Consider the following 14,939-nt stretch of genomic DNA (forward strand, 5'->3'; position numbering starts at 1 on the left):
AAATTCTTTCAATGTAAAACTCCTATTACCACCAAAATCATTCTCCAAATTTTCGCAGTAATGGACTCAACAATTCAAGTATCACAATTTGAACAGTAGAACTTATATCATTTTGATCTCTCTAGGTACCCAGTAAAGTAACCAGGAGTGGATATCAAGTCTCATTTCTTAAAAAATATTATAAATCCTAACCTTAGCTGGACATCTCCAAACTTTGAAATGAGTTGAACTTGGCTTATATCCTATTCACAATAAAAGGTGTATTTGCAATGGTTTTACTTGAAACTCTGTTCAAAATATACATAGTAGTTTTCAAGGCTTCACCCCATATATATTCTGGCAAATTTGTTCTACTCATCATGCTCTTAACTATATTTTTTAGAGTCCGATTACATCTTTTAGAAACGCCATTCTGCTCACGTATCCCTGGCATGGCATATTGAGACACTATTCCTCACCTTTGTAAGTACTTTGCAAAATCACCAATGTTTTGACCAAACTCATCATACTTGCCACATTAATCAACATCATAATCAGATCTTACAATTTTGATACGTTTTTCACATTGTTTTTCTACTTCCATTTTGAAAATCTTGAATTTCTCAAATGAATGAGATTTATCATCAATCATGTAAAAATATTCATATCGTGAGAAATCATCAATAAAAGTTATGAAGTATTTTTCCCCACATATGGTGGAAGGTAAATGTCCATTGATATCAGTATGTATCAAGTCCAAAATACCATCGCTCCTCGTGGAACCTTTCCTTGTAGACTTAGTTAACTCTCATTTTATACAATCCACACGTGTCAAAATCAAAGAAGTCTAGAGAGAAAAGTATCTCAACTTTTCCCAATTTTTCCATTCTATCCGTTGAAATGTGACCCAACCAACATAGACGATGATTCATGAATTAGGGCATTTTCTTTGATATATTGGTAACACAAGAGACTTCACTAAAAGGCGCTGAAGACAATTTATATAAATTATCACATAAAAGGCCATTTCCAATCAAACGAGAATCATGAAACAACTCAACCATTCCATTACACAAATTAAAGGGAAAATCAGAAGCATCAAGTTTCAATATAGAAATTAAATTGTCTCATTGTCGGTACAAAAAACTGTATTCTCTAAAATAAGAGAGAAATCAAATTCTAATGACAACTTCACTACTCATATGAACTCAACCTTCACTTGAACTCCATATCCAACGCACAAGCTTACTTCATTCTCATTTTGGCTTCCATTTGCTTGTAGACCCTTGTAGAACTCTTCTTCCTCTCAAACCAAGTCTTAGACTTAAAATAATCTTTCTACCAGTGACCTTTCTTTTTGCTGAACTTGCATTGATAATTTTCTTTATAGTTCCTTTGGGACTACTAGAAGTCTGACCTCCAAAATTTGCATTCTGTTGATTTCGGTGTGACTTATTGCCCTTACGGAATCTAGACTTATGGTTATGAGAAGACACATTGCTCTATTACGACTAAAAAGCTAATTGCATAGTTTCAACAGTCTCACATCACATCCTATACTCCTCTTGGGCACATATTGCAATAAGGTCATTTAAATCTCATTTATTCCATTGAGCATTATAGGCAACATTAAGCTTATTGGACTGGCTAGGAAAGTTATTTAAAACATGATAGACTAGGAAATGCTCCGTAATGAGAATGTCAAGAGCCTTTAACTTAGATAATATGTTTATCATCTTCATAACGTCTCCCTAACTCCACTTGTACCATCATGTCTCATTTTCATCAGTTTTTCCATCAGATCTCCAATTTCAACTTTATCAGAATCAACGAATCTTTCTCCTATGACATCCATAAAATTTTTGACATTTTCATTGTCTGGAATTATACCCATACTGGAATCGTATATAAAGCGCTTAATAATTTTAAAAAAAAGTCTGTTGGCCCTTATCCACTTTTCATACTCAACCACAGATTCAATAGTGCTCTTATCTGTGGGTTTCGAAAACTGCTTCTGTATTGCAAAATCCAAGCCCAAAAAATCACGTGCTATTTTTATGTCTAGTTTTCATCTTACATATTTATTCTCATTCAAGGTTTTAATAGCAGACAATTGACTCGAAAGAGATGTTGCTTTTAAATATGTGAAAACATAAAATATCATATTTAATATCATCCAAACATAATGCATACAGTCAATGGATGATAAAATATACATCTAATTAACACGGGCTATTAATTAGATAATCCACAATTAAAGTCAAAACCATAGTAACATTATTACAATAAGAGTCTAGATGCATCATTACAAAGTCACATTTGTGTTGACAATAAGACATGCTGTAAGGTACTCCTAAACACATCATGAAATCAATTAACAAAATCACATTGGTTTTCGAAACACTAATACCTTTGGGTAGAAGGAGATTTCTAGATCAATATAAACTCATTAACTTCCTTATACCATTTTTAAAAACATCACATATAATAATGTCTTTGGGCAAGATACTATATGCAATAATTCAAAAATCGACGCTAGTGCCTTTTAATTTTTTATTTTTTTTTTGTAGAAAAAATGAATAAATAACAAACAATGTGCCACTTTGGTACCACCAATTTTATTTCAAAATATTTCTCTTAATGGGAAACCAAGGATGTCTTAAATCTCATGAAAAATTCAATCATAAAATAATAATGATGCAACAAATCATAATCAACAACGGATGAAGGATAAAATTCATATATGATTGTTAGATAAAATTGAAAGCAAAATTTCAATATATTAAAGGTGAACTTTAAATGGATAAATAATAACAACATTTAAATGTATAAACATTTTAACAAAATATTAAAGTCGTCAATTTTTTTGGGTCAAAATTAAAATGTCGGTCAAATCCATCTGAAATATAATTTTAAACCCCTTTTAAAATTCAAATTTAATACCTCTTTTCGAAAATTGCATTTTGACCCTCGATTTAAAATTAAAAACAGGTCCTTCAATTTCGAAAAATTGCATGATAGGTCCCTACTTTAAAAATTGCAATATGACCATAATATCTTAATTGCAAATAGGGGCATCCAATTTGACAAATTGCAATAGAGGCTCCCATCTCTGAATCCATCACACTTTTCTCTCAGGCGGCGCCACCAATCACCAACTCCCACATCGCCATCTTTATCTAAATTCACCATTGACCTCTCCTAGGAACTTCAGTACTCCTTCCACCTCTAAAGGACCTTCGTGAGCCTCTATCACTATTTCACCTGCTCTTTATCATATCATCAAGAGATATATCTGGAGAAGCCATTAATTAAGAAAACAAGAAAACCCTATACTAAACAAGGCAAATTTGGATCGAATTTGAAATTTTCCATGACCAAATTTTCTAAAGGAAAAAAAAAACCATAAATAAAGACGACAAAATGAGTGGCAACTATGAGATCTAAAAGAGATGAGAATGTTGATTGATTGCACAAAGCGAGGCTTCGGAAGACCAAGGGTTAGAAGAGAGATAGTGTATTGGAAGTATTGACTTCTGACCCTTTTTTCGCGATTCCGTTCTCAAGAAATTGATGGAAGCTTCGCCATTAAAAATGTAGAGTTGGGTTTTGATGCGATTGATTTTCGTGGGACGGATGATAAAGAATAGGATTTAGCGGGTTTGGCAATGGAAAAACTGCTAAAAAAACAAGAACAACATGATCAGCCAACGTTTGATTATTCGATGATGCAAAACAATTTCTAACAAGTAAAAATTAGAAACTTTAGAATTATTCAGTTAGAGATTGAGAAAGAATACTGGTTTTATAAAGGATTCTGATATTAGCATGGAGCTCTTATATCAGTTGTTGAATTTAACAATAATCATGTTAAGAAACAAGAATCACAATTCCAAATTGATAGTTTAAGATTCATACATGCGGAAAAGACATCTTAGATATGAATATTAGCAGTTAGATCTTCCTCTTCTTACTCTTCAAAAATATTGATTGTTAATGGGTGCAAACCAATAAAACGATATGGAGAGGAACGGGGGCCTTTTATATAAAAATTTATTGAGCCGTTTCATTAATTACTTAAACCCAATTAGGGTTTATATATTTTGGCCCACATACTTAAATTACAAAATTATATAAAATATAATTCGTAAGGTGTAAAATAGTCCAAATGATCACTTAACATATTGAGCTTAATCACATTATCATTATGAGTCATATATTTAATCCGTAAAATTTGCAATCAAACGGGAAGCCCATAATTCATTATTATTCTAACACTACAATCTGCCCAGTGACAATTACCGGGGCTAGCATAGCAAAATATTCTACTAAATGGGCCACGGAGTATACATTTCTGATTGAGAGCACAATTTAAAAACACTCGCAAGAATTTAGAAAGATAAATTATGGATGCTACTTTTGACCTTTTTATGGTTCCAAATTGGGGATTTTGAGTCGTGACTAAGTTACAGTTTGTTCTTTGTCCTTCCTCAGGTGAAGATTCATTTCATCATCTAGTCTTATTGATATTTTCAGATTTAAAATATGAGCCATTTTTAATTTTATTGGCTTTGCGAATCCAATACTCCATGTCATTGTTTACCATGAAATAAATATAATCTTCAATTGATCAAACAAACACAAAGTGAGTTCCAAATCAATAATTATAACGGAATTAATACTGTGAATTAAAGATAAACCGTTCACTTTCAATTATCACAGAGATTGACACCAAAAATGAATTGAATAGGGCTCAGATCAATAACCCAATAACACACAAAGCAACTCCATGAGAAGAATCATACTCAAAATCACAGAGGAAACCGTCCAAGGAATCACACAGAGACATCTGCTCATGGAGGCAGCAAGGCGACAACAGAGCAAGGGAGAAATCAAGAAATAGAAAGCCAAATCAAGTAGCCAAGTCAGAAGCTAGGATGTCGAAAAGGTAAGACACAGAGGGTTTCACAAAAGGGACCGCGCGAAGGAGGTAGCAAAGTCATGGAGAGGAAGTAGCCGAAAGGTCTTGCCGAAAATGGGGCTAAAGTATTAAAATTGTGTGCATGTATAACAATACCTCAAAGGGCACAAAATATATACAGTACACTTTAGGTCAAGTATGTGGGTCGGACCCTAAATGTAATACTCGATCCAATTTCTTTTATGGGTTACTAATTGTGGTTATTAGGTCGACTATTTTAAATAGTCTCAATAATAGGTTCCAAATGAACCAAATGATTTTAATCCGATCCGACAAATTCATCATCGCTCCAGGTTTATATGGTATCAAAATACCTAACAAACATCCACTTTGATGTTAAAAATACATGCAAAAGAGAAAGAACTAGTTTCACACAACGTGATTTCAAATAAAATTGAAACATCACATACTTTTACAGATGTTTAGAAGTGCAAGGCAACTTATAAACTTTACCAAGGGAGCACCTTAGTGCCCATACACGCGGGGTTATAATCTGAATGCACTTTTTCAAGTTTTATCAAATCTTGAGACACCATATCTCTATTAAAATATAGCCTAACATCAATATATTTAGTGCATTCATAAAACAAGGTATTCTTACACAGATGAATAGTAGGTGACTATTAGAGTATACTATCATATTATCATTTAAAACACCCAGTTCATTAAGTTTCCCAATATTTGGGACTAGGATTAGATATGTACATACTTAACACAGTTATAGTTAAAGCTAAATCAGGTCTAGTACAGACCATAACGTACACAACAGAGTCAATGACATTTGAATGGGGAATATTATTCATAAATTCTTTTTCTTCATCATTAGAAGGCGATTGTTGTTTTTGACAAAATAAAATAGTTTTCAAGAGGTAGAGAAGCAATTTTGCAATCAAGAATGCCTAATTTCTTCAAAACTTTAAGTGCATAAGGAGTTTGATGCACATACAAGCAAGAATTAGACATATCCCATTTAATCTCTATACTAAGGATCCTCCTAGCATGTCCTTGGTCTTTCATAAAAAAATCATTTTCTAACTCCATTTTAATCTTGCTTACCACCTTTATGTTATGTCCAATTAACAACATGTCATCCACTTAAATTAACAATTACATACACTCTATATTAGTGCTATGTTGTCGGTAATACAAGCAATGGTCAAACTCGTTGGTATTGTAGAATCAAACTTAAGCTGTTGGATGAGATATTTAGAACACTTGATCACGTTTGACATGTTTCAAATTTGAACAAAAATCCCATGCCGTTGGCTACTCTTAAATCAAAAGGGTATTGGTTAATTGGTAGAGGTGGAGCTTTGAAAGTTTGCAAAGGTGTCCGGGTTGTATTGGAAGGATGGAAAAAGTCCCAATTATATCTTGCAAGGTTGTGAAGAATTGTTGAAGAACAATTAGCAAAAGTGTTTAATACCGTAGTAGGTGTTCAATTTGGTACAATACTATTAGTATTTAGTTTGGCATTTGTGTAAAAAAATACATCTCAATCGAGTTTAGAGTATATGGGTAATACCATTTTGTCATCATCCCATGCATTTAATTGCAAGGGATAGACTCATTGGAGAAAGGTACGAAAAAGCTGATTTTCTTCTGCATGCTTCAAGTGTACTTGAAGGTATTCTATCTAGGAAGGGGCCTCCTACAAAAGCAGTTAGGGAAGATTTTGTTTCAGGATATATTCGTCCTTGTTTGGTAAGTTTTAAATTATTTGTGATTTTTTGGGAACCTAAGGTAATTCTGCGAACTAGTGCTTGGATTCATTTATTTTAGTTGGGTATTGAGTAAGAGGTGGAGATTTTTGTTCATTAAAGAAGTTAGTTTGATTCTTGTTGAAGAGTTCAGTTCATTCGTTCAGTTGACCTTTTTTTCAGGTGGAAAAATTTTGGACAGTCATTCATTGTAGTAAAATTTGTGTCAGGGTGAGTTTGTGTTCCAAATTCATATAAATTTATGTGGTTTAGTGTATTGGGCCTTGAAGACGTTTAAATAGTGTCCAAGGAAGAAAAAGGGATCGACGGCACTAACCTACTGCTAGCTGGATGCTCGAGCGACAAGACGAAATTTTCAACAGTAGACTGCCATCCGCTGGTGCTTGAGGGCCACTGTCGTCTGGGATTTTCCTTGTTTGTTTATTGCACGCATTTTTGATCTAATTTGTATCTTTTGGACTATTATTAAGATTTGACATGTACCCCTATAAATAGTAAATTCTACTTTAAAATTAGCCCTTGTTTGGTACCAATTAAAATCTAAATTTTAATCTAAGTCAAAGTAAATAATTAATTTTAACCATATATTTTATGGGTTTCACAACTTTTCAGCCACACATTTTATCAGCTTTTATCAAAATCTACTAAAAATCTGATTTTAATCCTTACCAAACAAGGGCTTAGATTTATTACTGAGATTAGAATTATTGCAAGAGACACAATATTATTTTAATTTCTTTCTCCATTATAGTTGAATAAAATCTCAAATTCATCTAACAAATTAAATTCTTGTTCTAGCGTTATTGTTGTTTATGATCAATACTTCATATGTGGCATATACCTCGTCCTATTTTCAAAATTGTCTTAAGAAATTTTCTTATACAGAGTATGCATGTAATAGTTACATTACCTCTAGATAACATATCACATAATATGTTTAGAAGTTCCGTAAAGTTATTATTTGACCAACCTCTAATAGTTTTAAGCTTATATGAGGTCACAATTGAAGAATTTTTTTTGTATTTTTCATTTCTTGGATACAAAGGAGTTTCCATATCCTTCAGCAATCGACTAATGTCATCATCCAAATCCTCTTCAAAAGCATCGTTTTTATGTTCTTCATTTGTGTGTGCAGCTTCTAACAAGTTGAATATTTCAATCTTACTTGTAGAATCAACATTACTTATTAGATTTTCTCGATGGTGAAACCAATTTGTGTAAGTCAGATCCATTCCTCTTATGACCATGAACAATATTTATATATCGATGGCTTAAGTTTCGACAACGTCTACAAGGACATAACATATTATCTGGATTGTCTAAATTATGATGAGCAGTGTTGATAAAATTTTCTGATGCTTTTTTATGTACTCTTGTGAGGCTCTAACAAATTTAAAAGACAATGTTCTGAGATTTAACTATAAAATGTTAAATACATAAATTACACGACAAAATACAAATTACTTATTAGGACGCACCCATTCTTTATCCATAATTTGTGGAACCCAAATATTATCCTAGTAGTATATTGGAGTATGCCTTTATTCGAGACGAAACATTTCCATCTTATTTAGCAATATCTAGCTGTGCATAACAAAGACAAAATTTTGTGTCTAAAAAAGCTATGTCAACAATATTTGTGTCCAATGCCACTTAAAATCGGAAATTACAATGAATCCAAAATCAAACATATGTATATTTGATTGAAGATTATTTCTAAACTGTAATTGGAACAACTGTCTATTTCACTATTTTAAAGTTTTTTATGCATTTGGGAACCTATTGAACATGGGAGAATTTTCCAAGATGAAAAGCAATAGAGAAAACATGACTTACTGGTGTCAAATTCGTCAAAGGTCTCAAAGCCTTTAAATCAAGAAATTGTCAAGAAAACATGACTCGATACTTATTTTGCTAAACTGTCAAGGAAGTAGGATTCAAATTTCCTTTAATAGCCTTTGAATCGTTATTTTATATGAACAAGTCACAAGGCCAATCAGGCTATGAAATTCTTATTTTCCAAATTTGTCGAGAAAGTGAGAAGTTTGCAAATTAACATAGTAAATTTGCAGATAACAAAATCTCAAAAAGCTTTGAAATTTATGGAAATAGGAAATCTGCAAAAAAACATTACAACTTATTTCTATGAAATCCAAACAAAATAAATTAATAGCTTATTCAAAAGCCAGTGAAAGGAATGAAAAATTAATAACAGAATGGTAAAATATTATTATCAGAAGGAGAACACAAGTTACCTTCATCACACCTCTATAAATAGCAAAATATTTTTTCACAAAATGTGATATCTCCTATACACCATAAAAACACTGAATAACATATAACACTTAACAAAGTAAAGAATCATATAAACTCAAACTCAAAAAAAAAAAAAAAAAAATAAATAAAATAAAATATAGGGACCTTGAGAGAAATTTACACACAGATTTGTAGAGGGTTCTTTGTTGTAGTAGATGTAACAACTCAAAAAAGTTTTTTTTTTTTTTTTTTGAAGGAAGCGAAAGAGAAACAATCTCCCCGTTCTCCAGATTCAAAATGTAGATGTTTCAAATTTCCCTTTCACTATTAAACAAAAAATTTCATAACAGAGAGAAGGATAGAATTAGCAGGTAAAAGTTGAAAAATTCAAGATGAATCCGTGGTGATGAAGGGTGATTTGCTGAAAAAAAAATAAAAAAAAATAAAGAATGAATTGGTAGGGAAAAGGAGACACAAGGAACAGGGTAGAGGAAAACAAACGATATTTGGGGGGGCGAGGGACCAAAATAGGGTAGAAATAGTGGAATTCAATATTTGAGTAAATTATGGATGGAAGCATTTTAGGCTTGGCCTTTTAATAAATGCTATTATATAATATTTTAATAAAATTCAATTTTATTTTATAGCATTATCAATAAGAATGTTATATTTAAATGTTATAAAATGTGTAAAATGTTGTACTCTGTTATCCTCCGGTGTCAATATTGTGCACCAAAAGTGCTAAGGTCTAGGCACCAACCACTTAATAATTATTCGAAGCTGACAATGAGAAGATATGTTCATGAGTTTATTAGGCAATAAACAGATTCAAGGAAGTGCCCAGGGGCGAATCCATGTTAGCTCTAGTGCAGGCAGGTGCCTGCATTGAACTTCAGGCCCAAAAATTTTGAGAAAAAGATATATAGAATATAGAAAGAGGTGTAAGGATTTTTAATTAAAGATGGGTTTGTATGTGTGAATAATTGTGTGTTAAATTATAGGCTATCGAATTCGGTTGAGCCCAATTAAAGTGATCTAATAAGGCTTAGGTTTTGGATTTTAATGTATCCAATTAAAGTATGGGTTTACATATGTGTAGAGACCGGACCCAAATCCTAATTCTATGATGGACCGAATTAGGTCAAAGGGCGTCCCTATATAAATAGGTTATGGTCCCCAGATCACACGCACGTATTATTCATTCTCTACTGCATTCCATCACAGAGAAGAAAAAGAGACTGCGTATAGATTTGAAAGATTACACTGCGAAATTCATATTGCATTAACCATGTCCGATTTAGGTATATTTTCGCTTTAATTCTTGCATTTCTTGATGATTTAACATGAAATATTCGATAATTTAAAGCACTAAATTATCCAACAAGAGGAAGATAAGAGGGATTGGCACTTTAAATATTGCAAGAAAAATGATGGGGACTGCCGAGAAATGAGTGGAACTGCTCCACCAAATTAGGAAAATTATTCCACCAGTAAACACATTCGCCCTCTTTTGTTTTTAGAGATTGCTTGTGTCAATTTTCATTTGACAAAATATTTGGTTCAAATGCTGTGGCTTTTGTGAGCAAAAATTGTCTATTAATTCGTGATATAGTTAGATGCTATGTGGTTTTCTGCGACTCACCCTACCTTCTTTAGAGCACATACCTTCTTGCGTAGATGGGTGTACCAGTAGACAGAAGACAGTTGCTTTTCAAATCATTAAAAGAAAAGTCATTAAGAAATTATGATTCTTGATGTTTTGAGGTTGTGAATTCTCAATTTCTCTTTTAAGAACCCAATTCTGAAAAGCCAAAAAGAGTTTAAAATTTAAAAACATCTCAGATGTTCAAGAAATTAAGCAAAAAATGAGAATAATTTTTGTTTGCAAAAACATGGAAACGTACCTGGTATTGCAAGATTGCTGGAGGTTCTTCTTCTAGTCTTGAAGCCATTGAGAGAGAGAGAGTGGTGCGGGTTTTGGGATAAATGAAGGATATTAATGCAAGATTAGAATAAAGTTTGTTTTATGACATCATAGGGATAAAATTATAAACTATATAATTTTTAGGGTAATTGGTACAAAACGCCTATACATTTCAAATTTATTGGGGAAAACATCTCAACCTTTCATTTTTTGACATTTTTGCCCCTACCTTTTACATTTCATGGCACAGAAGGTCCTTTTCATTTGTTTTTGATGATTTTACCCTCCATTCAAATAAAACAAAAAGAAAAGAAAAAAATAAAAATAAAGAACTCCTTGCAATAATAGTCCCAAATTCTCAAAAAATTACAAATCGGTTATAATTTATTGTGAACTGAAAAATTTTAAAATTACCCACACAAAAAAAGGAAACTTGAATGTACAAAGAAATAATCAAGAAATAGAGAAATTTTTGAACCATAGCCAATGAAATTGAAAATTTTCAAAAATGGGTAATCATAAATCTCAATTTTTATTTTGTAAAGAGTAGATGGAAGGCTTGAGGCAAAAATCACGTAATCTTCAAATTTTTTCATTTCCATTGGTTATTATTAAAAAAATTTCTCTATTTCTTGATTATTTCCCTGTACATTCAACTTTCCTCATGACTGATTTATAATTTTTAAAAAAAATTGGAACTATGATTGCAATTAATTCTTTATTTTTTGTTTCATTTCAATGGAGGGTAAAATCCTCAAAAGGACCTCCTGTGCCAAGAAATGTGGAAGGTAGAGGCAAAAATGTCAAAAAATAAAAGGTATGGATGTTTTCGACAATAAACTTGAAAGATAGGGACGTTTTGTGTCAATTACCCTTATTTTTAATATTTTACCATCATTAAATTCATGGTGAACTTCACTTGAGATTAAATATTTCATTTTGTTTATTGTTTTATTGAACTTTGAGTTTATAGATTAGTTAAGAACGAATGCATATTGCATACAATAATTTAAGGTCCAAAAAATTCAATGTTCAATCTTAGTTAAATTGTGCGCACAATGGACAAAATTCCTGTCCCTGCCACTGGTGTAACAACTTCGACGATCACCGTTGGGTTTTTGGAGTAAAGGAATATTTTTTAAATAATTTTAACCTTGTCACACATCACGTGAATGAAAGAATTTTCATTTGAATTTTTAATTTCTATCTCACGTTCGATTACAGTTTCTTATGTACTTTTTCATGCCGTGTAATGATTTGAAGTTAATTTCACTCAGTTATATATCTTCTTTATATCAACATGCTAATAGTGAAATTCAAAGAAATCAGATTCAAAATAAAATTAAAGAATTAACCTAAAATTGATCATAGACACATTGCAAAGGAAGAATGTTTCCATACTCTGTTATCAGCCCAACAAATATAAAATATTGAATATAAAAAATATAATTTTTTATTTTTTATTTTTTGAACTTTATCGAGACAACCTTATTGATAAAAACTTAATTATGTCTGATTATCTCATTATATTACAAAACTCGTAAAACATCCCCAAATTTCATGCATTTTGGTCAAGCAATTTCAGAGCTACCTGATTTCTTCCAGGGAAAAATCCTCCCAATAAATGGGATTAACTGTTTCTTTTTCTTCTTCTTGAGAGAAGGGTGCCTTTCGAGGACAGCAGCATCACCAGGTGGTGGCATCATAACTTGTGCTACAGATGTCATGTATGTATTCTTTTGAAACTCGACTTTTTGGTCAGTCTTTTGGGTTCTGAGTTCAAATCTCGTCGAATCTTCAACAAATTTCAGGTGCTCGATATCCAAATCTATTTCTTGTTTTTGGGATTCGCGTTCTTTAAGTTGATTCAATTCTCTTTTAGTCTGTTCGAGCTCTTGTTGCATTGAAGAGAGACAACTTGCCATTAACATGCCTTCTTCGTGCGCTCTTTTGAGGTTATTCTTCGTCTCCTCTAGCTCAGCTTTCATGGTTCCGACCTTGGAAGGGACATATTCTCTTTTTCTGTCCTGCGTCTATTAGCAAATAACATGATATTTCGAGATAAATCGCTACTTGAATATAGGCCTTCTCTATCAATTATTTTGTCCAATCATATTTAATCTAATGTGCAAAATTGGAGCCGAGAAACTAAAAACACACATTGAAGCCTTCTACCATAAACATAAACGCTAAGCCACATTGGAACATCATAAGCACAAAACAAACTTTATTTATCAAATTTTGTGGATAATGATGTTGTTGTGGGCTAAAGGGTTTATGATCCATTGCCAATAAATATTAAATGATTGTTGAAAAAGGTAAAACTTAAAATTTTGTTTATTCAAATGATTAAGGATATGAGTAATGCTACAGGTACAAGCAGAGGCAGATTTGGGCGGAGGGGGGGAGGGCTGGGCGGTAGCCCCCCGTCTTAGGCCAAATAGTTTTTTTTTAAGGTATTTTTTTATTTTTTGGTAAAAAAACCAGTTTTTTATGTGTAAAAATTTTTTTCGACATAGTAGCCCGATTTGAAATTTTGTAACTCGATTTTAGATCCAATCCTCGATCCGCCCCTGGGTACAAGGAAATTTTCACAAAAAATTTACAAGATTTCATGTGGTATAGATTCATTGGAAGACGACAAAAAGCCAAAAAACTGTCTGCAAATCAGGTGTTGACACAGTAGGAATTCTGTGAAAGAATCTTTGTTCTTAGGATATTTTCCTAAAGATATACTATACACAGAAGGGGCATTTCTTGACAGGAAGCAAAGTGATTGATTCTCCACAAAAGCTTAAGATCTACGTATGATATAGTGTTATACTGTAATTTTTCAGTCCATTTTTATTATATACATACATATACAAGAATATTATTATAATATTTAATAATGCACCGAACATGCGATACACTATTTTTTTTTTTTTTTTTGTCATTGATTCATTACTCTTTTAAATTTAATAATTAGGAACGCAGAATCCATATCTGAAGATCTTACTTTGAAATTATCTACTAAGTGAAATACTTACAGCTTGTTACAAAAAAAAAAATAATTTCATTTCAAAATGTACTTTCAAAAAATGAAAATATAAATAATTATCGAAAAACACATCCAGGTTTAACCTAATCTTTTGCAAATGATGTATATATACCTCTATTGTACGGACACTTCAATTAAAGTAGTTGTGTCGGTATTCGACACGTGCCGAATACAGACACTCCTCAAATGCTCTATCATAATTATTTTTCTTTTTTTATTAGAAATATTATATATTTTTAACACAAAGTTATTAATATTTATTAATAACTACTTATATTTAAAAGATTTCAACAAGAAAAATTAATAATAAATATAAAATTAAATTTATATTATATAAATGAAGAATTTTTAAAAAATTAATCAATATGTAGGCGACATGCTGTGTTAGTAAATTTTTGAAAAATCGAGTGTTAAAGTATCCAACTCATGTTGTGTCGAACACACGTGTCCATGTCGATGCATCATAGATATGTACGTATAGATTGATAGAACAAAAACTAATATGAAACTGCATTTAAAGAGGGGGGAAAAATGTGCATGCATGAGTAGTCACCTCTTGAAGATTATTGACATAGAGTTCTCCAGCAAGAACTCTCTCTCCAAATAAAACCACAGCCTCTTTAACTGAACGAAAGGGTGCAGTTGTATCAATTTCTGCATCCTTTTTCATCATCATCGTCATCCCTTTACCATCCTCCATTTTCTGATCAAATATTACAAGCCAAAATGAGTACAAATACTTTCTTTTGAATCCGCAGTATGTGTGGAGTTTAGTTGTAAAGAGGGAGGTTCTTTTCTTCGCGTCCACTTCACTGGAATTCTGTTGCTGTCTGATTGAAGGAGAAGCTGCTGGTTTGATGGGCTCTTGGTGGATTTGATGGGCCTTTCTTTTTGAATATTGTTGGACGAGAAGATAGACCAACTTATTTATGTATTTATATTGTTATTTAATTTGGATTTTAAAAAAAAATATTTTTTCAATTTGGCTTATATTCAGAATGTAATTGTTAGCAAATTGACAGAATTCGTTACATGGAT

General features: G+C 31.9%; 1 protein-coding gene across 2 annotated transcripts; it reads right to left on the bottom strand.

The window, feature by feature from the left end:
* Positions 1-12,300: 12,300 nt before the first annotated feature.
* LOC111402644 (WEB family protein At1g75720-like) lies at positions 12,301-14,633 on the bottom strand. 2 transcript variants are annotated; one of them, XM_023031016.1, is made up of 2 exons: positions 14,455-14,633; positions 12,301-12,888 (listed from the first exon to the last, which is right to left on the bottom strand). In XM_023031016.1, the coding sequence occupies exons 1-2, from the start codon at positions 14,599-14,601 to the stop codon at positions 12,433-12,435; spliced, it is 603 nt and encodes a 200-aa protein (XP_022886784.1). In that variant the 5' UTR covers positions 14,602-14,633; the 3' UTR covers positions 12,301-12,432. The 2 variants fall into 2 exon arrangements, with proteins under 2 accessions (XP_022886784.1, XP_022886783.1); XM_023031015.1 differs by having other exon boundaries at positions 12,301-12,894.
* Positions 14,634-14,939: the final 306 nt, after the last annotated feature.

This window comes from Olea europaea, chromosome 10, assembly GCF_002742605.1.
Source record: "Olea europaea var. sylvestris chromosome 10, O_europaea_v1, whole genome shotgun sequence".
In the NCBI taxonomy this organism is placed as follows: Eukaryota; Viridiplantae; Streptophyta; class Magnoliopsida; order Lamiales; family Oleaceae; genus Olea; species Olea europaea.